This window comes from Catharus ustulatus, chromosome Z (assembly GCF_009819885.2).
Source record: "Catharus ustulatus isolate bCatUst1 chromosome Z, bCatUst1.pri.v2, whole genome shotgun sequence".
NCBI classification, from domain to species: Eukaryota; Metazoa; Chordata; class Aves; order Passeriformes; family Turdidae; genus Catharus; species Catharus ustulatus.
The window spans coordinates 1,909,035-1,935,233 of NC_046262.2; the positions used below are offsets into that span (position 1 = coordinate 1,909,035).

Sequence of the window (26,199 nt, forward strand, 5' to 3'; positions counted from 1 at the left end):
ACAAGGTATTTTCAACTGACTGAACTTACACAGCTTGGGAATATGGGAACTTTCTGGAGTTCAAATACCCATTTGCTGCTTGGAAATAGGATCATTTTTGACTTCAAAGCTCTGCTTTCATCCATAGGACCATTAATGTCCTTGAGCAATTTCTAACAACTGTCTGTTGATTTCAGGTATTTTATTTTAATGCCTAAAACCAGCCTAATGGAAGCTGCAAAAGCAAGATGCTTTTTTCTAAGTGGCTATCATTTCTCTTTTAAATGATTTGAAGTGCATATTGCAGTGAATGCTAAACATAGCTCTGGTTTCAGCATCCCTTTTAATATTTCATTTTATATTAATATACTGATCAGGTAGTTATACTGAATGAAAGGCTTTTATAATTGAAAACAGACAGGCTACTACCCTGATGCCTGCAAACTAAGATTTTAACTGTTCCTTTAGTGAGATTTGAAAGACTTGATTTTAAGGACTGCCAGTTGAGAAGATTTGTTATCGGTAGGACACTGAATTTTAGACTTAGGGGGAATTTGAAATTGGTGTCCCCCCACGGGAAAAGAATTGGTAGTTATTTAAAACACAGCAAAGAAAATGAGGAGAGGTTTGTGAAATGGCTGGCTGTTGGAAGGTTTCTATCAAGCTGTAATGACTAAATCACCTTCCAAATGCAATTTCACTTGCTAAATTAATTTGGAGATGAGCAGAACATGCATATATGTGTGTGCAATTTGTCAATCACTTGTGGGAAATATTAATAAATTACTAAAATTTGCTGGCCTAGGTACAAAGCTAGGCTCAAGTTACCTTTTGTATTTGCTGAAGTTTGCTTCAGGAAAGACTTGAGAAAAAAAAAATTCTATTCCAGCAGTAATCTTGGTCTGTGTTAGCTGCTGAAGAGTTGGCAATGAAGTTGATCTTTATTGATGAAATACCTAAACATGCTACAGACTAGTTCTGTTCTTTATCTGGTTTTTTTGGGGATGCAGTGTCCTGTGGCATTTGTCAGTGAAAGGTCCTGAGGCAGACAGGTATTTGTTTCGTGTGAAACCTCAGTGCTAACGTGCCTCTTGTTTTGGTTTGTGTTTTTAGGGATCAGACGAGAATCTCCAATTCATTGCTTGCTGAGTGTCCTGTCTGGTGAAAGTCATGTCTATATTGCCATTCACTCCACCAGTTGTGAAGAGACTTCTGGGGTGGAAAAAATCTGCTGGTGGCACTGCAGGGGCTGGTGGTGGTGAGCAGAATGGTCAGGAGGAAAAGTGGTGTGAGAAAGCAGTGAAAAGCTTGGTCAAGAAGCTAAAGAAAACAGGACAGCTGGATGAGCTTGAGAAGGCAATTACCACTCAGAATTGCAATACAAAATGTGTGACAATACCAAGGTAAGTGCTGTTGTATTTGAAATTGTTACAGCCACTTAGGAAATGACTAAATGGATGCTCAGACCTTCTGTGAACAAAAGATTGAAAAAACGTTGCATGCTTTTGATTCTTTAAAATGATTTATAACCTGTATTGGATTAATACAGTGCTTGCTTATAACTGAATCACACGCTTTGTGAAGTCACAATTTCGTTACCTTTCAATTTTCATTGATATGCAGGGTCCTGTTTGCGCGTATTCTGATGATGTTTAACACTGCTCTTAGTTTGTAGCACTGCCTTATGCTTTTGTTTACTAACCTGTCTATACTTGGGGAGCGGGGTCAGGCTTGAGCCAACACTTTCACTTTAAAAAATATCGAATGACTGGTTTTTCCTTGGTCAACACTTCAGTAATGTAATTATTTTCAGTTATATCTGCTAGTTTAAATTGTACAAGCTACCTCCATTCTCCCTTTTGAAGGGGAATTTTATCTTTGGAGGCAGGTTGTCTGAAGACCAGTTTATTTACTGTAATTGTTGTTATTGTGCAATGAAAACACTTTTTGTTTATTAACTTGGGGTATTTCTAGAATTGTTCTTCTGCTGCTGATGTGTATGAACATGTAGGTGAACAACTTGCATTCTACCCCTTTGACTTTCCCAGCTGAATTCATAGCAACTGCTGTGCGAGAGCAAGGGTTATGTTTGTAAGTATAATGCAGTCTGCTCTTGATTCATGTTGTACTGAAATCCCACTGGGGTGCCCAGGCAAGCTCATTGTGTGTGACAGAAGTATCAAATCACTTCACAGATGTGTTTTTCACTGAAAAAGTTAGAGGATCTCACTGTTCTGGCCACTTAAGTGACTTGACACTAAAATCATTTGTAGGGGAGAGGAACTACATCTGGTTTATGAACTTCATTTCTGTATTAGCACATTCATCCTAGCTACTTTTAAAATTTGTCTTAATCATAGTGCAAACTTGATTTGACTGGTGTCACTAATAATTCCATATATCATATATGTTGTGGCTGCTATCTGATAATGGTTTCAGCATTCTGTTTTCGATTTGACACAGCTGTCTGGGAAAGTAATGAGTATACACTGAATTAATGACTAATTTAATTCTCTTTCTTTCCCTTTTCTGTTCACCTTTTGTTTTTAATGCTGCCCTCTGATTGTATTTTCTTTTCTAGAATATACCCAAAAAATTTCTGGCTTTCCCTTCTGCTTTCTTCCTTTTGCCAGATGGAAACAAGTGATTAAAAAACATTAGTGCTTTCTTGTCTTAGTGTATTATCAGCAGACTAAGATTGGAACCTGTAAGGTTATGTCTTTCTTGAGATGACACCACGCGTTTAGCAAGTCTTTAGTGAGTCTGAGATGAAGTGTTTAATTGGGAGGTGTTTCGTATGACAGAAGTTAAACATGCTTGGTATGAAGTGTGTATCTAGGTTCCAGAGCTCTTGGATTATACACAGCTCTCCTACAGGGATAGTGGAGCAGTACAGGAAAACGGATGTCCACAATGAATTTTTTTAGAAGATACAAACAATATTCTAATAAATCATTATTTTTGAGTATACTCGAGTATGCGTTCATGGCTGTTTGTGCTAAAATAGACATAATAAATAATTCTTTAAAAAGGAATACAAGTGCTCTGCGACCAGCAGTTCTTGGTGTTCTGTTCTTCACTCATCTGTAGAAAGAGCTGGACCTGGATTTTACTCCTCTTGAGCACCATGGGAGTAAACCAGGAAGAGTTCTTCAGGGGATGTTGGTTATTACACGAGGTCTGATTTTAAATTAAGAAATGGTTTTGGCATTAATCAATAGGGTGATATCAGGGTTACCAGCAATGCCATGTAGAATTTTTGAATTTCATATCTGGGTTTTATGTTGTTGATATTGCTGCACTTTGACAACAGTAATGTGGTTTCCCAAGAAATAACAAATGTCAACTCAGTACTGTAATGACTTCTTGGAGATTCAGTTCTTGGATTTAGTAAGTTAATGAAACCACTGCTTGAGACCCACTTTAATGAATGTCTTAAAGATCTGCAGATCAGCAGGGATAAATAATAAAATGCTGAATTGGAAACTTTTTTCCTTACTAGTCAGCAGGAAGTTTGTGGTGCCACGCTGCTGAGATGCAGTTCTGATGTGACAGCTGGGCTAGCTTTCCAAATGTTGTTCTGCTTGGGGAGGGTTTTTGTGTGTGTTGGTTTTTTTAGCTAGCTTTAGTTTTACTTACTACTGCTTTTCAATTCGGTGTAGATATTGACGACTATTTTGAGATGCTTCTCTTTGTCACTGTTGCATTATTCCCTAAAAAAAAAAAAGTTTCAGTTGCAGTTTCACAAGTTTCTGGTTCCCTGGGAGATTTCCAGAGGGTTTGATACAATGTTTAACTCTAGTATACTTTTCCATCATTGAAACCTACAGCGTCTAAACTCCCACAGACCTTTCACAGAACTGAGAAGCAACTTGAACAAAAGTTTTCTCAAATCACCTACTCAGAAATCTGCGTTTTTTACTGTGTGTGTCATTGATAATCGTGCTGAATCAGGTTTATTCTGCTCTTGTGCTGTTTGTCAAGGTGACTGCACACTAAGGGAGGCTGATCCTGTGTGTACTACACAAAAGCTGCTCATGTGGTAATTAACACAACTTCTTACGAGACTAATGGAGGTTCTGAGAAAGCAGAAGCAAACAGATGGAGTGGGTGTTGGCACTGCACAGCAGGACTGCTTAGCTCTTCATAAGTGGGTCAGTAATCTAGAGCAGAGGCTAAATAAGTACAGAAGTCCTTTTGACACTAGCCCTCTAAGTAATTTGTAGTTATCTTGCTGAATCCTCCCAGCAAGCCAGTGGGATTCTAATCACATAATCCCGTGTATTCTGAAACTAAATGTTGGCACGTGAGTTCACTTTTCTAAAACACATAATGAATTTGTTGGCGTTTAAGAACTTGTCTTCATGCTCTCTCATGCAGTTTTGACATGGGCAGAAGATGCAGTCAGTGGAGACAAAGTGTGAGCATTGTTCTTCTAATGAGCAGTTTCTCCCTTCCTAACCTGGATTGTTCTTTGCAGTCTCAGAATCCTCCAATAATTTGGGTTGAAGGGAACCTTAAAGATCATCCGGCTCAAGCTCCCCTGCCATGGCCATGTGCAAAGACATCTTCCTTGAGACCTGGTTCCTCAAAACCCTGTCTATAAATGCTTTGGAACTAGTGATAGCTGAAATCCAAGCATTTAGCAAACCAAACTGTGCCATGTATATTGATAGCTGGCATATTAATAGTTTGGAATCCAAAGTATGGAAACTCAACTAGTTTCAGCATCCCAGTATTTTGGTGTGATCTGCTGAGTTCTTTTTCTGTCTTAAAAAGAGTACAGATATGCTTCCTGCCTTATTTTTCTTCTTCTAAATGAGACCAAAAAACAGTTGTTTTTGTAAGGTGCCTTATAATGTACAACTAATAAAAAGTTTGGTTGGGTCAGGTTTGGGATAATATTGACCTGGACTATTGTAGTTCCTATATTTTCAAAATTGGAAATTAATTAAAAAACAAAAAGCTAAGGAAAAGGAAGCATTGAATTTGGACAATTTTTGTTGTCATTAATAGCAGTAGTCATATTAATATATATCTAGTTGGTTTTGATACTCTGAGACTGTAGTTAACACTTGAATCTCAGCTTTAATTGGAGTCCTTAGTTCCTGCAGAGGAGGTGAATTTTACTGCTGCTTTATATTAAATTGCATCACAAAGCAGGGCAATGCTGAATGTTGATGGAAAGCACTCTGAGAAATTTTTGGCTGAAGTAAGGTTTAAAAACCAGCTTTCTGAAATAGCAGCTCAGAGACTTTTTGGTGGGGTGCTGTACTGTGCAGGTGCCTCAGAGTCTCAGGAGAAACACAGCAGTTGCTTCCAGAGCAGAGCAAGGGCTAATGCTCCTGTCAAGCTCTTGTTTTTCAGCCTGCTTTGCCATTAGAGTTTTAGTATTATCTGGTCTTACATGTCCTCTCTGTTCCTTTTCTTTAACATGAGGAGAGCTTTTCTGTGCCATGGTTTTTAGAAGCTTATTGTTGCTTGTTTTTTCTTCAGCTTCCCAATTTTGAGAGTAAGAATGTAGATATGTATGGAATTTACAGTCCATAGTTAGGTTTCTAGAGCACCTGGCTTCTGCTTCCAATATTAGTTGAATTTGGAATTTTTGTAACATTCAGAATAAAATTAAAGGCCCTGCAGTGGGGTTCCATGGTTTTGGGAATGTAGAAGATTGTGAGGGAGTGTTGGGAATGTGAAGCAGACAGCTACAAATGAAGTGATTGGTTGGAATTACTGATCAACTTCATTAACATTGGTGCTTCTTTGAGTTTTTTAGGATATAGCAGTAGTACTTAAAATATTTTAAAGCCATTCTTGTATGGCTTTCACTTAATCCAGTAGTGAAGGCTAGTAATTTTAACTGCTCCCATGGGATTGGTCACACCCTGATTCTACTGGGGAAATAAGGTGTTGCTTAGGTGTTGCATTCAAAATACTTTTCTGATATTCTTTCCTAAAGAATGTAAAAACACATTAGCATACATTGATTGCATCTGAAGGCTGTAGTGTTTTAGGGTTTGGTTGTTGTTTGGTTAGGTTTTTTTTTGTGAAGTAAATATCCATGTGACTTCTGAGCCTGAAAGACTGCTCTTGATGCTGGAGTGAATAATGCCATTGACACAACTTCTTCTCTTAGGCTTGCTTAAAGTATCCAGGAAATAAATCCAGTGTATCTTAATTTTGCTATATTTCTGATGTTTTCTGCAATGCCTCAGTACTTAAAGCTGCAGATTCTGATGAAAACAAGACCATTTGATGCAATCAAAATCCTTTAAAGAAACTGTGTTTCTCTATTATATTAATGTCATTCCTTTGGTTGCTTGCCACACAGCGCTTTCCTCATTCCCTGCAGTGAGTTAGCACTGTGAGAAGGAGCCTAGGCATGGCTTATGGCATATATTAAAGTTGTTTTCTGAATTTCTTTATTAGTTACTCTGAGCCTCCGAGCATGGAACTTAGGGGTGCTGATCAGTATCTACACAGGAGTTAACAGTGGGAGTGCACTGGGCAAAGAAATGCCCTCTTCAAAGATGGGGAGACTGGCTTGGAACTGCTGTTTGAAAACAAACAAATATTTTAAAATTATGCTTTTTTGATGCCTTTTTCCTCACATAACTGAGTAAAAAGTAAATTTAGGTATAAAGAGCACAGCTTTTATTGAAAAAACACAACCCTCTTCTACCAATTAGCATGTTTTCTTGAATTTCTTGGGGATATTTGTCAGGAAAGTGATCACATAGCTGCGTGCAGTAACCTAGTTTTAGGAATGCTTTTGATCACCAATAGAGCAGAGTTGTCAAGCTGATGTGGCTTCTAGAATAGATTGTTTTTAGGTTTTAATATCTTTCCCCAAAGTAGGTTACTTCAGAGGAGAGCAGCACAGGTACTCCTTCGTTCCTTCTCACATTAAAGCCACAGGACATGAGTGATTTTAGCAATTAAACTGAGGAGCAGGGAGAGTTTCTCTGGAAACTGTTCTAGGAGAGTTGCCAATATCGAAGTGAGCAAGTTAGTGAAGAAGACAGCAATAGGCATTTGGGTTTGCATGGTAGATCCTAAAATGACATTGTTGTCCAGACAGAGGTGAAGCCTGTTTTCACAGAAACAGAATTTACCACTGGCTGACAGTTTGTAGCAGAGATGGGATAATTTACTAGTCAAGCTAGGGATGGACAGTTGTTCTTAATCATAGTTTGATATATAAAAAATGACCTCAAACCATGTAGTGTTTCTCAGTCTGGATGTGTTCAGTTAGATGTAAATTAGTTCTCTAAATGAGAGAACTATAGTTGAACATCTTAAGCTTTCAAAAATATATATAGATACTTAAGACTATGCTTCAAAGTTCATGAAAGTACCAGTTTTATTGCTGAGATTACAGGAATAATATGCTTGTAAATAGTTTGTTGATAAACTGACTCCCTTTTCTCATGATGGGATTATTTAGGATGAAGCAGACCCCCCTCTGCTTTTTTCTTGTTGGAATTTCAATAAAAAGTTCTTTAGAACAAAGCCAAAGAAATCTTTTCTGTAAGTATGGCAAGAAAGACCTGAGATTTTGAGTATTTGCCTAGATTAGCTTCATAATCCTGTGCTCCTCCTTGTGATATCTGGTGCTGTAAATACTTTGGATGTGTTCATTGGAAAGGTGCAGCAGGAGGGTGAAATTGCCCTTACTCTGCAGTCCCTTAATTATGGTAGAAATTAAATGTTCTTCTCGCTAAAAGACTAAAGGATGTGGTTGTAGACAAAAGGATACCGCCCTAATTATGTGAAGTGACATGTTCAATAGGCTGCAAAACTCCTTTAGGTGCTGCATGGACATACAATGGGAATTAAACATACACATGGAGGTTTGACTTCAAGTCTCCCTGAAACTTAATGTCTAAACTTCAGTTTAGCAATTAATATGGCAATGTTGATAATGTTATCATGCTAAATACTGTTATTCCTTTTTTATTAACCCTTTCAATATAATTTCCACATTATAGTCTAAAAGCAAATTTTGTTGGTTTTCTCCCGTTTGATTCATGATGTTGCTATATTTGATGTGTGGAGTAGGATGCAGGATAAACAGAGAACGAGGTAATGCTTTTTTCCCTCTACTGCCACTTCTTACTGGAATAGTCTCTCTCCAGGGATACCTTAGTGCCCCTTCAGGTACCTTAAATGGACTAAAAGAGGGGGAGAGGGGCCTGGAATGACAAGACAGGGGGAATGGCTTCCCACTGCCAGAGGGCAGATGGAATATTGGGAAGAAATTGTTCCCTGAGAGGATGGTTAGGCCCTGGCACAGGTTGCCCAGAGAAACTGTGGCTGCCCCTGGATCCAAGGCCAGGTTGGATGGGGCTTGGAACAACCTGGAATTGTGGGAGGGATGGGATGAACTTTTTCCTGAAATTAAGAATAGTAATTGTGTTCAAGTGTAATTGAGTGAGGTTTAACTGCAAATACTAAAACACAACTGTTAACTTGGTTTGTGGCCCAGCTGTGGCTGGTGGTGAGGACTGAATTGCTGTAGCTGAGGTTAAGCTTTAGCATAGACACAGCTCAGGTTACAGCATCTCATAATGATGTCATCCTGCAAAAGGAAGTCTTAGAGTATTAAACAAAGATACTTAGGGCTGCCAGTTTTAAGCTCGTGCAATTCAGGAAGCCATGTGACTTACCCACATAATTTGTTGGAGTTGGTGTGCCAAGCAGGGAGTATTGGCATGTCACTGGAGCTAGGTCAATGTGTAAAAATACAAATGTGCAAGATACTTAGCAAGTAGCAAAATGCTGTATAGTTTAAAGGAGCTTGTCTCTAGAGTCAGGAGGAAGAAATGCTGAATTTTGAGGATTACACTGTATCCTAACTGGAACTGTGGATAAAGGCTGGGGGAATGTGGATTCTGGCCTTGGCTTTGCTGCCTTTTCCCAGGTAACCAAAGTTTTTATTTTGCTGTCATTTTTCTGGCTATAAGTGCAGTTTTTGGTTTTTTTTTTTCAAGGATTGTAATATTGCTACCTTCACCTGTATAAGACGTATTAGTTGTTGAGGAGTAAGCTTAAAGTATTTTTTGCTGTTGGAGTACCAGTGATGTGAAAGCAAATTTGGAGGTGAAAATGTGAGTGGTTAGAATTTGTGAAAGCTCTCTTTTCAAGTTGTTGCTACTCTACATTACCTTAATGGTAAGAAGCAGGAAGAGTCTGAATCAAAAATGAGTCTTAAAGCTTGCTTTTTGTTAAATATGCAGTTAATTATCAGGCTAACCACTGATGCTGAGGCCACTTGTCAATACTTAGCAACTTACCTGCGTGGAGGGTTCTGGTAGAAAGCTTTGACTAGGAAGAGTAATTTCTGCATCTTGAGAGTTCATGCTGCCATTAAGAAACTGTATTAGTCACTTCAAAAAGATATGTTGGCTGTGCTTTATTGTCAATACTGAGCCCAAAATTGTCTCATAAATAGTTGTTTTTCTCCAATAAAGCAATCGGTCTTTCCCAGTCCCAGTCTATGCTAAACTATTCCCTAGCTTGCTGTGGTAACTCATGCCTTTGTATCTGGCCAGCTATTCTGTGTGGTGAAGATCCCTCTCCTTATTATATTCTTTTTCTGTAGAAGTCAGCCATTTTAGTTTTCTTGGTACTGTGACAAAACACCTGAGTGCTGCTTTTACTAGTGTGAATGTTTTATGACAACCTGCCCAATTTTACAGGAAAAACTTCCCAAATATGTAGCTCAGGCTGTTAGCCTAGGAAGAATTTATAGGCTAAACAAGATACTGCAGTTCCTTTACTGCTGCAGCTTTGAACACAAATAGCTGGTTAATAGGCTCCCTACTGATTTAATCCCGCTTGTAATGTACACCTGCTAATTTAATAAAAGTAATTTCCCATGTCTTGTTTACTACTTGAGGGTTTTTTTTTTTTCACTTACTCTGACTCAGTTGCACTGCTGATTGGTGGAAAGCTTCTAAAATTTACTGTGTACAATGCTGTAGTCTGATCATGAGCAGCTTTCTCTGGCTTCTGTCATGTTGCATTGTTTGAAGCCGACTGGCAGGATACAAGAGAACAATCGGGAGCTGGAGTAGGTTCACATCTCGCTGCATATGCTTTAAAATTGGCAGAAGAACAATGAGGTTGGGGAAATCCCCTTGAACAAGTGCTGCACAGTAATCTGACTTCAGCGTTTGTGCAGAAAAGATCCTCCAAACTGATTTTTTCATTACAAAATGTACAAGCAAGTCTTAGAACCAGAGCTGAAAATTTTCTCTTAGAATCTTTGCTCATAAATACAGGTAAACACATCCCTTTTTTGGTGCTTGGTTTGTTCTTTATTCTTTTGAGTACTGAACAGAGAAATGCCTGGTGCAAATGAAGCATACTCAGATTTGCTTAAAAGCAGAATTTGAAAGTTACTGTTTAGCTCAATTAGTGAGTTACCTCCCAGAACTGTTTACTTCCCCTTAGTTTTGTGGAAGGCTTCAAGTTGAGTTCCTCTGATATGTGAAATAATTTCAACTCATGCTGTAGTTTTGAAGGTTTGAACGTGAAGAAAGGCTTGTACTGACCAAAGTGTAATCTTATAGCTTTGTGACACAGAAGATTGTGCTTGAAATGGTTTTTGATTCAGGTGTTTGGCAGGAAAAGCCTTGTCTAATAGACTGCTCAAATGTTTATCTCATGGATTCCAAGTACATTTTTCAGGAGTGGCTTCTGAACCTTGCAGTGTTTACATAAATGTGCAGCCTTCAGTGACCCAAGCTCATTGATAACTCTTTACTCTCTTTATGTCATAAATATCCCCTTCTGCTACAGGGGGCGGAATTTGAGTATGAACTTAACAGCCATACCAGGGAAAGGGATTCAGATGTGTCCATACCCATGAATTCCACAAAACCAATGGCAAAAATGCTTCTTCAGTTCTTTTGTGTTTTAATTTTGAATGTGCTGTTTGTCCCATGTACTGGTCTTGCAGGCTCATGCCTTGTCTAAACACGTTAGTACCCAAAAATTTCCAGTCCTCTGTGTATCTCAGTTAGATGAATATAGGAAGAAAAACAGAAGGGCTCTACCTAAGGCAAGCTGCATTAATGGCAGTCATTAAAAAAATTCTGTAATTCTGTTCACTGATGGGAAGACATTTTTACTGGAGTTGAGTGCTGATGTGTTTGTTGATCCTCTGGGAACCCCTCAATGCTTTGGCCAACAACCACAGGCATTCCAAGAAGGATTTAAGCAGTTTTCCTTCCAGAAAAATTTGTTAACTTAAATGTTAGTGTTCCTTGAGCCTTTGGAACTCCCATCTTTTTGGCTGCCATAGGACAGAGAGAGAGAGCACGGGGCAACTGCTGCCTCAGCAGAGGGCAGGGTGGTGGGGCTGGTCAGGGCTGACTTCTGGGAGGTGGAGTGAGGAAAATAAACTGTTGGATGTCCTGGGAAAGTGCTTTACCTGTTAAGCAATTGGATGTGAGGCAAGAGCACTTGTGGGCACGGTCTTCAGGTGTGTGTTGTGGGTGTGGATCATGAGCAAGATGTTGAAGACTTCAGTACGTGATCAAGGTCTTAACACATCCTTACTGCATAAGCTCTAGTGAGCAAAGCTCAGGAAGTAACTTTGGCTCTTATTCTAGAGGTGTCTCCTGCATGTTCCAGTACAGTATCTGCTGTACTGGTCCCATGTTCTCTTCTGGACCTGAAGAGAGTAGAGGCTTCTAGTTAGGCACCTTGGCTATTACCTTCTTGATTTTTGCCTTACCAAAAGCATATAAAGCAATATAATATCTAAGCAAACTTGCAAGGTGCATTTTAAAAATGAAATACTGCTTTATTCTATCTGGACAATGCAACTCTTCTAGACATTTTATGGCTTCCTTGCTAGTTGTGAATTTTCTTTTTTCATCATGAAATATGGGCATTGTCAGTGTTGGTGATGTCATTGTCAGACATAGTTTTTTTGGAGACAGTGATGTTGCAAGTATCATTCCATTCTCTACCTCATCTTGGGGAAGCTTTCTCTAAGGCTCAAACTTTAACTTCATTTGAGTTTCCTTATAGGAAACACGTATGATTTAGCTATATAATAGTTGGCGCTTCTTTAAGTTTTCATAAAGGTAGTTTGTTGTTTGGGATGTTGATCAAGGCCACATTCTTGGCTTCACCAGTTTTCTGCCAGGTGTGCATGGCTTGGCCTGCAGCAGGGATTGTGGTGGCCTCCCTGCATGGAGCATTTCACAGCATATAAACTCTGGTTTTCTTCTTGGCTTTCTCAAGATGGGTGTGTAATTTGTGGGGGCTGTCCAGACAAAAGCTCACTTTGAAATTAGATATTTAAAGATCCTGTAACTGTTCTAAGAGTAATCTTTTTGCCAGGGTAACATACTTTTTGAGGACTGTAGACAAATACCTTGAAGGGCTAATCCTCTCCCCTTTGCTACCCAAGTACACAGTAGTTTGAGAAGGTTAATCAAAACATCTCATGTTTTCTCAGCTGTCCATCAGTTGCAGAGCAGCCCACGCAAGTGGTAGCATCAGCCGCTCACCGACTTGGAGGATGATGGACTGCCCGAGATAAATTTCTTGACTTGGCCCTTGCTTGGTAGCTGTACCTGTTAGCTTGTGGGGAAAGCTTTCACCACACCTACTGTGACTAATAGTGGTTAGAGAACTTGAGATAAAGGTCATTTTTTAATGTCTGTTGAAAGTATGATCTTCTGTGAGATTTGTCTGCTGTTAACAAACCAATTTGTTGTGGATATATCAGCCAATATTGTGATGGATAGGTCTTCATATACAGGTACTTTGTCCTTTAATATTTCTGATTTTCAGCATTACAGCACTAACCTGTGAAAATGTACTATGTGTCATCTCAACCCACTGCCTGATATTATCATAGAGTAGTTTAGGTTTCTAAAGATGCGAAACTGCAGCAGTTAGAAAACCTTTATTGGATGTAATAATGTGACAAATGAAAGCAATGTAGAAATTCCAAGTTACCATTTCCAGAATGTCATCTTAAAGCATGAACATCCATGTCCTCAGTGCTTGTGAGTTCACATGGTAATAGGTTTTTCTTTATTGTTGGCTTTTTTTGTGTGTGGCTTTTTGTTTGTTTATTGGTTTCCCTCCACCCCTTGGTTAGTTTTTAGAGAGCTGCCATTGTGATTGCTGTGGTACACTTGTCATCTTTGTTAGACACAGGGCATCTAGGAGTGATTGGCTTTGATGGCTGTTTTGGAGCATGTGACTGAGGACAGTTTATCCATGCTTAGGTTCTTCTTATTTGCAGACTGCTTCAGAGTTTGTGAAACACAGAGCTGCTAAAAGCAGTGGTGTTTGGTTGAGAGTAGGGAACTGCAGGGCAAGTTTCCCAGCAGAGCTGTTAGCTCATGATTTCCGTGGGCTGCTTTTGGATGCTCCACATCTTTGGTCTTTGAGCACAAGACTTGTGGCCAGCTCCCTGCTGAGTGTTGAAGGAGGCTGAGCTGCACTGCATGCCTTTTATTTCTGAGTCCTGATACCACCTCTGTGTTGTCTGACCTTGTCATTTAGAAATATTCAGGCTCTGCTCCCCACCTGCCTTTGAGCAGGGAGTAGAAACTCCTTGATCGGATGTCTGAACAGATCATATGGACAATGAGAAAAGAGAGGAATATTTTACTTCAGCTTGGTTTCCATGGCATCCTGGGAAAATTGCTCTTGAACTTTGAGGTGCTATCCTTGCAGGATCTCCTAGCATTGAGAGAAAAATAAAGGTAGCACTGATTGTTGTTGGCTGTTTTATTCTGTCTGACAGCACTGGGCTAGCATGTCAGGATTTGGGAGAAGGGAGGATAATAAAGTGCTTTGAAGAGCCTTGTAGCTGTATTTTTGCCTATGTAGGCAGTTTGTTGCACATGTGACCAGGAAGAAGAAAAGGTAGCAGAAGCATATACTGTTCATCAAGGTCACTTGTTGGCCTGGCACTCAGCAGAACTAGAGAAAACTAGCTACTGGCCCTGGAACAAGCACTGGGCAGCTCAAATGTTTGGCTCCATCAGTGTCTTTTGTACATCACGTTCCACTTTTCTGTCCCCTGTGGACATTCTTGAAGTTCTAATCTGAAGTAAATGGGAGTTATTCAATGACTTTTTTTCTTTTCCCACAGTGTTAGAGAGGTTAATTGCATCCTGTGCCTCCTGCTTTTCTGGCTATTTTGATGTGTTAATTTTTTTAGCATACATCCATTTATAAGGAAGGTTATTATGTCATTTTCCTAGGTTCAGATGCTGCATTTTGTATTTGATGTAATGGTTTTGAATATACTATATAAAATTCTATGTAAACTTTATTCGTAAAAGCATTCTGAAAGATGAGAGGTTGTGTAATGGTTCCTGATTTATATTCCACTAAATATGCACATATATAAATGTATCTTTCTTGGCTGTAGTGTGTCCTGAATGTGCATGTGGGGTGGAGGGAGGCAGAGAGATAAGGTAATGTTACAGTTTACAGCAAGTAATCTGTCTTCTGCTTGAAGCATAAAGGTCTACTTTTGGATTCTGGGTAAGGAGGAAAAACAATTTTTCAATTTTGTATTTTTTTTTCTTTTTGTAACTATGTAATGCCAGTTGTTTTAATAAGTAAATCTAAGGGGCTAGAGGAAGCGCTCCTGGTTGTGGGTGCTCGTTGCCCAGCCCGCAGTTTTACTCTTGTTTTGTTGAGTTTGTGCTGAGACACAAATCTGTGCTTTCAGTTCCACAATAAGATTCAGTCTAGGGCTTTGGAAGACATTGCTTGATATCCTTTTCCTAGGCTTGCCAGGCTCTGTTTCTCCTTTGAAGAATGGGAGATTCGGGTGGCAAACTACCTATAACCACCTAAACTCTCCATCTGCAGTTATGTGTAAATGCATGTGAATATTAATTTCCTCTGGTTGCTGGTATTGGCCTTTAACAGAACTTTTCTAGGAGCCTGCTTTTCTACCCCAGAGTCTATCACAGAATCATCTCCATGGAAGAATCTTTGTCCAGCATCTCTTAAAGGCGAGTGCCACCACAGTGGTGTAGATAATTTTCAAAAAGAATACATACCTGTGATTTTAATTGGCATTTGTTAACTTATTAGCTCATCTCTCTTGCAGATGATGGGAAAAGAAATAATTATTTTGTACTGAACTACTGAATCTTTACATTTTCTGTTGCAAGATAGTAAGATCAGGACCTCTGTACCTTGATGTCATTGAGCTGCTGTAGCTTTGAGTCATTCAATTTCATAAGTGTTGTGCCTGGTTCTGTACACTTAAGTGAGCAGATGCCATGTCACTGTATTATGGATGCTGGAGATGCAAGTGAAAACATTGATCCATTCTGCAAGGATGCAAAATAATTTGTAGCAGGGGTATGGTAGATAGGTCAAGAAAGGAACTTAGCATTCATGTCCTTATTGCAGGTTGTTTTATCCTTTCCTAAGTGAGCATAGTGCAAATTACCTTTCCCCTGTCACTCCCAGCATGGGGAAAAGAAACACAAGCAAAATGCATTTCATTGAGGCACTTAGGTCAACCAGACTGCATTTTAGTGTTTGTTCAAGCTGTTGGCTATACTGCTAGCTGAGGTGCTACTTGGAAGGACAGGTAATACAGTCAGCATTGCTCCCCTCTGGTTTGTAGGCATTTTAGACTGTAATAGGGAAAAGTGCTAATTGTCAGTGTACAGAAAGGACTGTCAAATCAAAATATTAAAGCAGCTACATGTATTTTAATTTGAAACCCAGAATTAAGGAAACCATGATCAGTCAGGTTTGGTAGGATCTGTCTGTGCTGAGTACAATACTCATGTATGTAAAACAGTGAACTTTTTAAATTGCAGTCTTATTTTCATCTCTGTTACAGCTAAGCCTTTCAATTCAATCTTTCCTATTACTGGAGACTTTAAGACTATTTCTGAACTAGCTCCAAAGGCTTGGTATATCTCTTTAGCTGTTCTTGAATCTCAGTTGCATCAGGAAGAAGGCAACTGGTATGAGAGGAAGGATTCTGTTCTTCCTTACATCAATTCACTTGCATCAATTTTCTCAAAGGTAAAATCAGTGAAGTGTAATGGGTGGTGTATTCACAGGAGTGCAGCTTCAGTGTAGCCAAACCTGTCATAAACTGGAGACCAAGTCAGTGTTGTGGTGTTGCTGCCTTGATTTCCTGCTCACTGCATTGCTCTGAAATCTTGGATCTAAGACATTACATAAGAATTTTTTTTAAAAAAATAAATCAAAGGTACAGAATCTGTGTACAAGGTACAGACCTCGAGTTTGCAGACTTCAGCCTGTTTTCTCAGGTAAATGTTACAGATGCAGCCATGAGCAATGCTAAAGCACTGACATTGCCCATTTGTTATGAAAAATGGGATTCCATAAGTCTGGCCATTTCTTGCTGGTCTAACTCCAGTTTAGATAGCTTGGTATAGCTTTTGAAGCAAATTTTCTGCCTCTTTCCTGTCTTTTTGACAAAGTAACAGTCAAAGCTCTAAGCCTAGTAAATGCTGTTATAAAGGTACCTGTGTGCTTATATAAGTAACTTCTCTAATTCAAGTAAAATTTATCATTTTTATTGTTGTAGTATTTTTTCTTGTTCAGTCATAGAGTGAAAACTAGTGTCAGGTTCACTTCTGTAGGGAAGACTTTGCATGAGAATCCTGGAATTGGAGAACTGACTTTGATTCTCATCTCTCATTTTGTAACAGGTAAATGGAGTACTGTCACAGATTGCTGGAATTACTTTTCATTTCAACCACAGCTCCAGCACTACAAATACCTCAGAAAATGTAGGGGCAGACAAATTAGATTCAGTGGGAGAAAGGCTCATGATTATAAGATGCAGAAAACAGGCAAATGGGGAAGATTGCCTTGAACATGAACTTGGCAGACTTGTTAGTGGCTGCGAGTCTGAAAGATGTGAAAGATTCAGGAAGGATATTAGGGGCTTGGTGTTATACTTCACAAATAAGCAAATTAAATGTCCAAGACCATTTCTATAATGTTTTTTTGTATAATGTGGGCTTTGACTAGCACAGTGCTCTTTGCAGTTCAGGTTGTATTTGTCATATTTCTAGTGCTGCCACTTCAGGTAAAGAGGAGGCTGCTGACTGAACTCAGTGCCTTTTAGCTCCTTTAGAGCTGTTCCACCTTGCAAGACTTTGAAGAAAAGATGTGTAACTGCAGTTATATATGAATTGTGACAATATTTAGTAACTTCTTTATAGAGTTTCTGGTACTTCATATGTAAATATCTTTGAAGTGGTTCTGCCTGCTTTCATCCATGTTGTACTTGCTGCAAGCGCTTCATTTAGTACAAAAAGTACCTTGAGCACACAATTGCCAACATTGTGAATAGTGGTAGGGTAGTTATGTGTTCATTTTGTTTCTCAGTAAAAATTGGTAATAAATTCATAGCAGCAACAATCTGTAATATGCCTGGCTCAGCCCAAGCAATGTGTGTGATAGTTTTGGTGCACACAGGATACTGATTAAAACTCTGCTGGCTTCAGGTTTTTCAGCTACAGTCTCAAATGAACTACATCTCTGTAAAAATGAGTATTCTTGATAAGAACGATCACCTGTTTATCTCCTACTTTGCAAATGCTCTTGGGGAGAGTGCAGGCATGTCTTGGAGTATGAGCAGTGCTATGTATAGGCACTAGCTTGTTGATGCTGTGGCCATGAATATCGGGACAATACTTGCATATACTTTCTTGGATCTGCAAATCAGTACCTCTGGCTTTTAATGCGTTGAGAAACTGATCCTAATTAAGCATGTTGGGTACCAGTAGGCTTTAATAGTTGGCATCTGGACATGAGTGAAGGGATTGTGGATTGATCTGTGTATATGCATCTCAGCTGCTGATGTTTCTAGTGTAGAATTACTGCTGCTGCAAGCCAAGATGCAAATGTCTTTCTATATTCACTGAAATGAGGTTGTGCTGTCACAGGTCATCTTATCCTGTTCAGTGTTCTCCTGCAGTGTCCTTTACAACCTAATCATATCAAATACAGGAACTTGGTTTTGAGCAGTGTGTTCCAGTTGATAAGAGGTTCATGTGTATTTTTGGACTCATGAAGATCAGTACAGTGCATTTCTTTAAGCTATTTCATTCATGTAGGGGTTTCTTGTTATTATGGACTTTATTCTTCTTTTAAGCATTTTATTGCGTACTCATGAGTGTAGCAGAAACTGTTTGTCCATGTTCATTTGTCATAGGCAGATCAATAATTTATCTGTCTTTGCACCAGGTCTTGATAGCCCAGGTTTTGTACTAGACTTATTGTTAACTCTTCTTCCACAAAGGTAGTGGAATACCGACTGGGAACATCATCTGTGCCATGTAGATAAGGCAATGCAAATACTTCCAGATTATCTTCAATAGTTGGTGTTTTCCTGTGTCCTATGTCAGAGTTTTCTGTCTCACTGAATGAAGTCAGTTAGTTTTGGCATTTTGTCTGAAAATTGTGAAGCCTTGCTACAGCTCATTGCTGTGTAGGTAACTTCTTGCCCAGAGTACAGGTTTTTTGGAACTGAGATTTTCCTGTTAAAGGAAATGATTAAATGGAAGAAGTGAAGGCATAATGTGTACTGTTGCATGCTGATAGCTACATTAATAATTATTCTTGCCAGAATTCCACAGTATCATATGAGATGATGCTTCTTGTAAGCAGATAAAAAGTGAGGTTGAAACACCAGCTCTTACAACCCTTTCCATTCAGGGAAAGATTCTGACAGAAGTAGCTTTGATTCCATCATGTCTAAACCTGTCTGATCCTTGTTTTACCACATCAGTCCTCTGGTCAGTCCTAAATAGTCCCAAACCCCAGTTGTCCCAGGTTTAGTGTGTAGCAGCTTAACTACATACCTGCTAGATTTGGACCCTTCCCTAAAAGCACCTGAATCTCAAAGAGCAATTCTTAGCAAATATTTTTTCAGCATTTCTCCTTTCTCTAGGAAATAGTTTTCTCTTGTTAGACCTCCACATTACCAGAGAAACTGAACCAAATTGGTGCTTTTTATCCCTGAAGTCCCTTAGAGTAAATTCACTTACTTGTGGGATCTGCAAAAGTAACAATCGACTTTTCAAGCACGGAATGTGAAAGGCCACAGAACATGGTGATTTGCTGTTGGGAGCTACTGTAGAAAAGTGTTGAAAAGGTAAAAAACTAGCTTTTGTATTGTTGACCAAATGTTGACTTGTTTCTGTCAACAAATTGTTTTGAGAACAGCGGTGAAAATATTCTTTGGAATTAAAGTGTCCAGGAGAGAGGAAGTACATTAGCTTTGGACTTGTGTTTTGGAGTATATTTAAACACTGTCTGCACAGGAAAGATTTAGGTACAATGACACAGAAGCCTAATTATATTTTGAAAACAATGATGGCTTACCAGTGATACAGTGTACAGCAAGTTCAAAACCAAACCCCCTTGTTTGGTAAAATACAAACCCTGAAGTGTGCTTCCAGACTTCAGCTTGAGTGCTTACTGAAGGTGAAATGGTGATACTTCTTGGCTGCCTCCCTCCTAATAAATTAAACGTGCCTGGGAACATTCCCAGGCATCGTCCAACTGGCTCAGGCCTGCCTTGTCTATATTCCTCAACCCTGAGCTAGGGGAGCTGCATCTGAATTGTCCAGTGTGAGTGAGTCCCAATGGTGTGCGACTCACAGACCTGGGAATTGTGTGGGAGAGCAGTAATTGGCACTGCCTGGTGCTGGGGAATGTCCTAGCTGCTTTCTAGCATACATGATCATGTTCCAGGTCCTGGGAATATTTCCAGACAAGGCTTGACTTATGAGTGCAGATGTTAGTACTTGATTCTCCTGGAACCTAAAGCACGGAAAGGACTCTTTGCATCACACAGGATTTTGGATGCTTCAGAAAGGTAGATTAAGGAGCGAGTGATTGCTGTTCATTTTGAGGCAGTAATTCTGCACTGCTAAAAATCTGTAGCTCCTGTCTTGCTGTCAGATGGTTTTAGTGGTGGTTAAAACATCTTTCAGAATGCAGTCACCTTTCCAACACCACCTTTCAGGGATGAGTAGACATGCCTGCCCTCTGTCAGGCGATGGCTTGTGTATGAATGAACGTACTGTAGCCTTTCATGGAAGTACTGCGTGTGAAGTATGGTTTTTAGGGCTGTGAGGAATTTAGTTTTGACCTGATGTGCGTGTGTGTGAATTTTGAGTGTCTTGATTTATTGCCTGGGTGATGTGGTGAGGGGATGATCTTGCACCTTGTAGGCAATGGATCTTTTATGTCAGCAGGAAGTAGAGAAACCTCTATTTCTTTAGACATTTCTTCCAGCAAACAGTAAAAGCTTTGTTGAACTGACTTCATTGATCATATGGAATGATTTTCTGCAGGCTCTTTCTCCTGTGTTTGATTGTGCATTATTGGAGTTTAAATGTAGTCCTGGTGTAGGTAAAACAGTAAAACACTAATCCCAACTGTAAGCACATACGCATCCCAGAAGATAGCATGCCATGTAAACCGATGACTTTGGAGCAGTTTTGCTGCTCTGACTGATCACTTTTCTGTGCCTCCTGGCTTGTTGTCTCTCCATGGTGTTTTGAGCTTCATTCCAAGCTATGGCTCTGTTAAACAGTCCACTTCAGGGTACTGTTTGTCTTTCCTTAGGTTGTGGAATATGCTATTAGCTTTGACTATTCATAGAGAGAAGAGGTTAGCAGTGTAAAATACTGTTCATGTTCATCTTTTTCTGTCAAGGACTATGACATTTTATTTTTCATGTGCTGTATTAAAAGCCTTATGAACCAAATGTGTGGCCTGTCATGCTTACACCAGTGATGCACCCCACAATTTTGGGAACGTGTAATCTATGTGACAGCATCAGCTTTTGAGCACTGCTTTGTATGAAGGATCCGTTGCTCAAAGGTAGTGAGCTGTCAGAGCTCACTGTGTCAATTAATATGCAGCAGGCTTTGTGTCTGCTGATTGTTCTCCTAATTGCACGTACAGGATGCTCTGTTTTAGCAGCACTAGTGGCGCATATTTAAGGACACAGTACAGTGCAGAGATGCTCCCTGGTGTCCCACGGGCTACCTGAGTGTCTTCAGGGCAATTACTTCAATCCTTGCAAAGCTTTTGGCGGCCCACAGTTCTGACTGTGTTTTAGGAGGATGGAAAAGAGAGGCTGCAGGCCCTGCTGATGCAACCGTGGGCAGGATCCCCTCTTTGCCCACTTGTTCTGGAGAGCTGTGATGCTGCCCGAGTCCAACATGGATGCAACTTGCTCAGGATGTTTGGCTTTTCTGAAGAGCTGGATCTGTGCCAGAGAATGGGCCTTCATCTCTGGCTCTCTGCTGCTCTCTACTAGGCAAATTCATCTAGTACAAGATTTTACTTGTACCTATAATCAGTAATATACCAAAAGACTTTATTTAATGTATTTTGTTGTGATAAAAGCAGGCTGTTGTTTCCCAGTTACATTCTCCTTCTTTGTAGTGCTCATATAACTGCAGTGAATAGAAGCTATCTGACTGAAAGTTAACTCAAAACATGTATTTTCAGCCATGTTTGTTCTCTGGTCAAATAACCAGTTTATTAATTTGGGTTGCTTCTCACTGGCATTCACATTTCAGCCTCAGTGGGATAGCATTAGAAATGAGATGTGTGGTAGAGGCAAGAAGGAAGCAAGACCTATTCATTGCTTTCATTACTTAGGTTTTATTTAAAGTCACTGTGGAATTGAGATGGTTGTCAGTCCTGCAAGTGGCTTCAAGTCCAATGATGTGCTGTCTGCTCTTTTGTTTTGTAACACTAATGAATTTTCCCTGTGTAATGAGAAGAAATTAGAAACACCAACACCTCACTTTTCTTAAGCACTCAATCCAAACTGGAGTGTATTGGCTAAACTTGGTAATTTAAATTTGTCAGAAGACCTACATTTAAAATCAGAAGCTTGATGACCTTGGATTCTTCCTGTTGCAACTTTCCAGAGGCTGTTGATTTTAAAGGTAATGTAGCAGCCAGCCAAATTTCAGGCTGCATAATTAGGAAGCAGAGATTCAAGTTGCTTGTGAATCAAATTCTCTTAATTTCTGAGGTGTGATGTCTAGTACGTTACTTATGTAAAATAAACTGTCTGTTTTCAGTGGTCACTGAGAAAGTATGTTATGGAACTGAGCTTTGTTTATGCTTCTGCTGCCTGTTTACAATCTTGTGCTGTTTTCTTGCTTTGTTTAAATCTGCCTCTGCTTTAGTTTGTGTCTGTGACTGAATGTTCCTTTCTCTCTCCCATTTTGATCTGTTCCTTGAACCAGTTTGGTAAAGGCTTAGTTGTCTTTCCTTTTCTCCTGCTTGATTAAGCAATTAAAACTGCTATGTGATAGTTGAATCTTAAGGTAATATACTGTAAAACTGTGTTAAACATTCTGTTTTGTCTGCTGTGTGAATGAATGTTTAGCTGTTTAATCAAGGAGAGCACAGAAAACAGTTAAGTATCAGCTATAATGTGTTTTTCTTCAGAGTTTAAATTTCCATTTTTCGGAATAGCAGCAAATTAGTGTGTGCTTGGAAAATGAGATTAATGTTGAAGTGGTGGTACTTGAACTTTAGATTGTGATGTTCAGTTTTGGATACCCATGGCTTTATTTGAAGTCTTAGGGCAGTTTATGTTTAGAAACAAACAAAAACAAAAAACAAACAAACAAAAAAAGAACCAACCCAGAAACTACCTTTTAAAATTGAATTTTGTAAAGAACTAGGCTGAGGAAGTTTTGCCTGTTTTAAGGAACATTGCAACTGTATCAATTACTTAAAACCTGAGAACTTGTTCACCTTTAAAAACATTTATCATTTACCTTGAATCACTTGTTCCATTTTGATAGCCTCCTTCATATAGAAAATATAGCATGAGATGTCAGTTTAAATGCCAGTCTAACAGTGCTCTATCTTCTATGTGAAAGGAAGTATTCTGTACATTTTTCCATGTTTGACATCATGGTGTTTTGAATAACCATGTTCCATATTCATATCAATTTTTTGTTTTTGTTTTCAATTTATGCACAGCACTTGCTCTGAAATTTGGGGACTGAGTACACCAAACACGATAGATCAGTGGGATACAACAGGCCTTTACAGCTTCTCTGAACAAACCAGGTGAATATTCTGCCCTCTCGCATCATAAAAATCTTGTGGGAGGGATTGGCTTTGGAGGGTCTGTAATGGGATGCTTTAGCCATAAAATAGACTAAAATGATTCCTAGGCCTCTCACGGTACAGCATTTTGAAGTATTTCTTTGCCAGTATAGAAATCAGTGTGTTCACAGCTGATGTTTTGACCAATGAAACTCTTTAATTCTACAATTATTCCTTTTTCATGCCAGTGCTATTGAAAGAATGGGAAGACTTGTTAAATGCAAGCTCTAATGTGGTATTTATATTAACAAAGTTGGAAAACTTAATTCTTTAGACCTAATCTTACAAAGTGTTTAAACTGCTTTGTATGCCACAAGCTTTCAGTTAAATCTTGCTAATTGGCTCAGATACGAGCTACTAAAGAATTGTTTGTAAATTCTTCAGTACTTAATGGTGGGCAAATTCTAAACAGGGTCTTTATTTTTTCATGTCACATTACTTGATTTGTGTATTGAGGTTTGTCTCCCATCCCATAACAATCATAAACATCTGCATTTGTGTAAGCATATGCAGTCTGTCTTAAAACTAGCAAAACATTTTCAGCTGGTAGCAAGGCAGATGAAGTGAAGAAGATAAACTGTACAGCCCTTACAAGATGTGCATTCATGTTTTTTGCATTGTAGCTATACTGCCATGTGGATCACTTGGGCAGCTGACTGCTTATAGGCTTATTTGCAGTCCTGTGGGAGTTCTTATTCTTAAAACCATAAAGCATCCATGCCACAGCAAAGCCTTGAGGTGCCTTTAGCAGTGGAAGGGACCATTAAGTGTGTGATTTTATTTTTAACAACTGTCTCCTGCATTTAATATATATATATATATGAAGCAATCATTCTAAATACTTGGTTGGATGTAAGTGGCTTTTAATGAACTCTAAATTCACTGGCAATAATTTGAGCAGCTCAAAAATAAGTTGACATTGCTTGATACGATCACTTTCATTGCATTTGAAGCCTTTTAACTAGAGTATAAATGTCACTAGCAGAGTCAATGCACTGAATTCTGAGAATGAGCTACCCGTGTGTGTCCTGTGTTGCTCGAGTGATGGAGGCAGTCTGTAAACGCTTCTGAACATCTTTCCCCTGCAGATCTCTGGATGGCCGTCTGCAGGTGTCTCACCGCAAGGGACTGCCACATGTCATTTACTGCCGCCTGTGGCGCTGGCCAGACCTTCACAGCCACCATGAACTTAAGGCAATTGAAAACTGTGAATATGCTTTTAACCTTAAAAAGGATGAAGTATGTGTAAACCCTTACCACTACCAGAGAGTGGAGACGCCAGGTAGGAGGACTGCTTCTGACTTTCTGCGGCAGGGTCTGTGTTTTTTCAGCATGATGTTTTAAATGAAAAATAAGAGAAGGGTGATGTCCTCTCCTGACAGAAGCAGAAAATTCTTTTTGAGATCATGTCCCTGGAAATTTTTAATAGTAAAGTTACTGAAAAACCTTTACAAACGTGTTTATAAGCACTTCCAGGACTGCTAGCAGTTTCCAGCTGGCCAGGTGCAATTCAGACTGAATAGGACAAAAAAGTTGATTTACCTTTGCTAATCTGGAATAGTCTTATTTGAGGCACCTCAGGAATTCCATCTAGCCAGTAACTAGCTCTGCAAATGTAGTATTAGCAGTGCTGAGTTTAAGAAGATTCCAAAACATTTGAAGAAACTCTTAGGTGTTTTAGATTTATTTTTTTCCTTTTAGGTCACAAAATCATGTTTTTTGATTACCAATGATTTTTTAATTTTGCCTTTTCAGTCTTGCCTCCCGTGCTTGTGCCACGGCACACCGAGATCCTAACGGAGCTGCCACCTCTGGATGACTATACCCATTCCATTCCTGAGAACACTAACTTTCCAGCTGGGATTGAACCACAGAGCAATTACATACCAGGTATTTTCTTAGCTCCCATTGTAGGCAGCGTGTTCTGACATTGTGCCACTGGAACAAAGATGGCCATTTCATCCTTGTAAGTGATCAAATTAATTGAAATATGCACCGCTAAATTAGATTTAGTTGATTTTGTGTATTAATTCCAGTGGAAATTCTTAAACACTGTTGTTTGCAGAACATGATCCTTCATTAAACCATATTGCTGTCATTTCACAATAGCTTACTTGGTTTCAGAATGCTAATATAAGTGCAAAGTAGATCTTCACCTTATGCTTTAAGCCTTTTTCACAAACATACAGGGGTTGCCAAATGCTGTGTGTTGTAGATTGAGTAATAAACTGATGCTCAATCTCATCCTATGTAATACGTGGAGAAAACTTTTAGGTTGCAAAGCAGTGACTTAGGAGGTGTCTTGATCTGTAGTTCACATCAATAATGGTCTGCTTTAGCTTTTTGCTGCTATTGTGTGCATACTGTTTTGTCTTTTTAGTATGAAAGAACAACCTAACAATACTGAACTGTTAAAAAAATTCTCCTCCCCCTCTTTTTGCCTTTTTCTACCCCATACCAAACAATAATGCTAATCTGCTGCACCCAAAACCCTGTTACCCTCATTGAAACATAAAATCAGTGACCTTTGTTTCCTGCCCCAACTTCCTGTTTCCTGTCTCTTCAGGAAGTTACCCAGAGTGTAAAACCAAGTAAAACTGAAGTTTGCTTGTAAATGTTGAATGCATTCATGTTACAAATAAGCTGAGAATTCACATCTGGAATCTCTGAAAGAATGAGGTGACTGCCCCAAAACTCAAATAATGTTCAATGTACAAATTGTCCCTACATGTCGTAAGGAGAATGTTGCTTGTGTTTTGTTTAAATATATCCAAGAACTGAAATGGTGTTAAACAGTCAATTAATTTGACCTTTCTGTTTAATTTTTGGTCACATCTACTGCCACCTTTACAGAGCAATTTAAGGTGCTAGAAACTGGTGTTGCTTTCTTAACTTGTGTATACTTTTTTGACTCAGACTGGAGGCTTTTGATAACATTTGCAAACATCTTACTAGAAAGCCATCATGTGCTAATCCAGTGCTATGGAAATGAGCTAAAGTAGTTATTTGCAGGAAGTTTGCTCAAGGTGATTGCAGGAATTCACATGATCTTTGAAT

General features: G+C 39.1%; 1 protein-coding gene across 3 annotated transcripts in view; it reads left to right on the forward strand.

Annotated features, from left to right (window-relative positions):
- Nucleotides 1–26,199, forward strand: part of SMAD2 (SMAD family member 2) — a 47,819-nt gene that overhangs the window by 9,796 nt on the left and 11,824 nt on the right. For 2 of the 3 annotated variants that reach the window (XM_033085842.1, XM_033085843.1), the window contains exons 2-5: nucleotides 1,093–1,382; nucleotides 23,014–23,103; nucleotides 24,231–24,424; nucleotides 24,898–25,032. In XM_033085842.1, the coding sequence (XP_032941733.1) occupies nucleotides 1,150–1,382; nucleotides 23,014–23,103; nucleotides 24,231–24,424; nucleotides 24,898–25,032 (652 nt within the window). In that variant the 5' untranslated portion in view covers nucleotides 1,093–1,149. The remainder of the gene's footprint in view (nucleotides 1–1,092; nucleotides 1,383–23,013; nucleotides 23,104–24,230; nucleotides 24,425–24,897; nucleotides 25,033–26,199) is intronic. The other variant, XM_033085844.1, reaches the window with a different exon arrangement.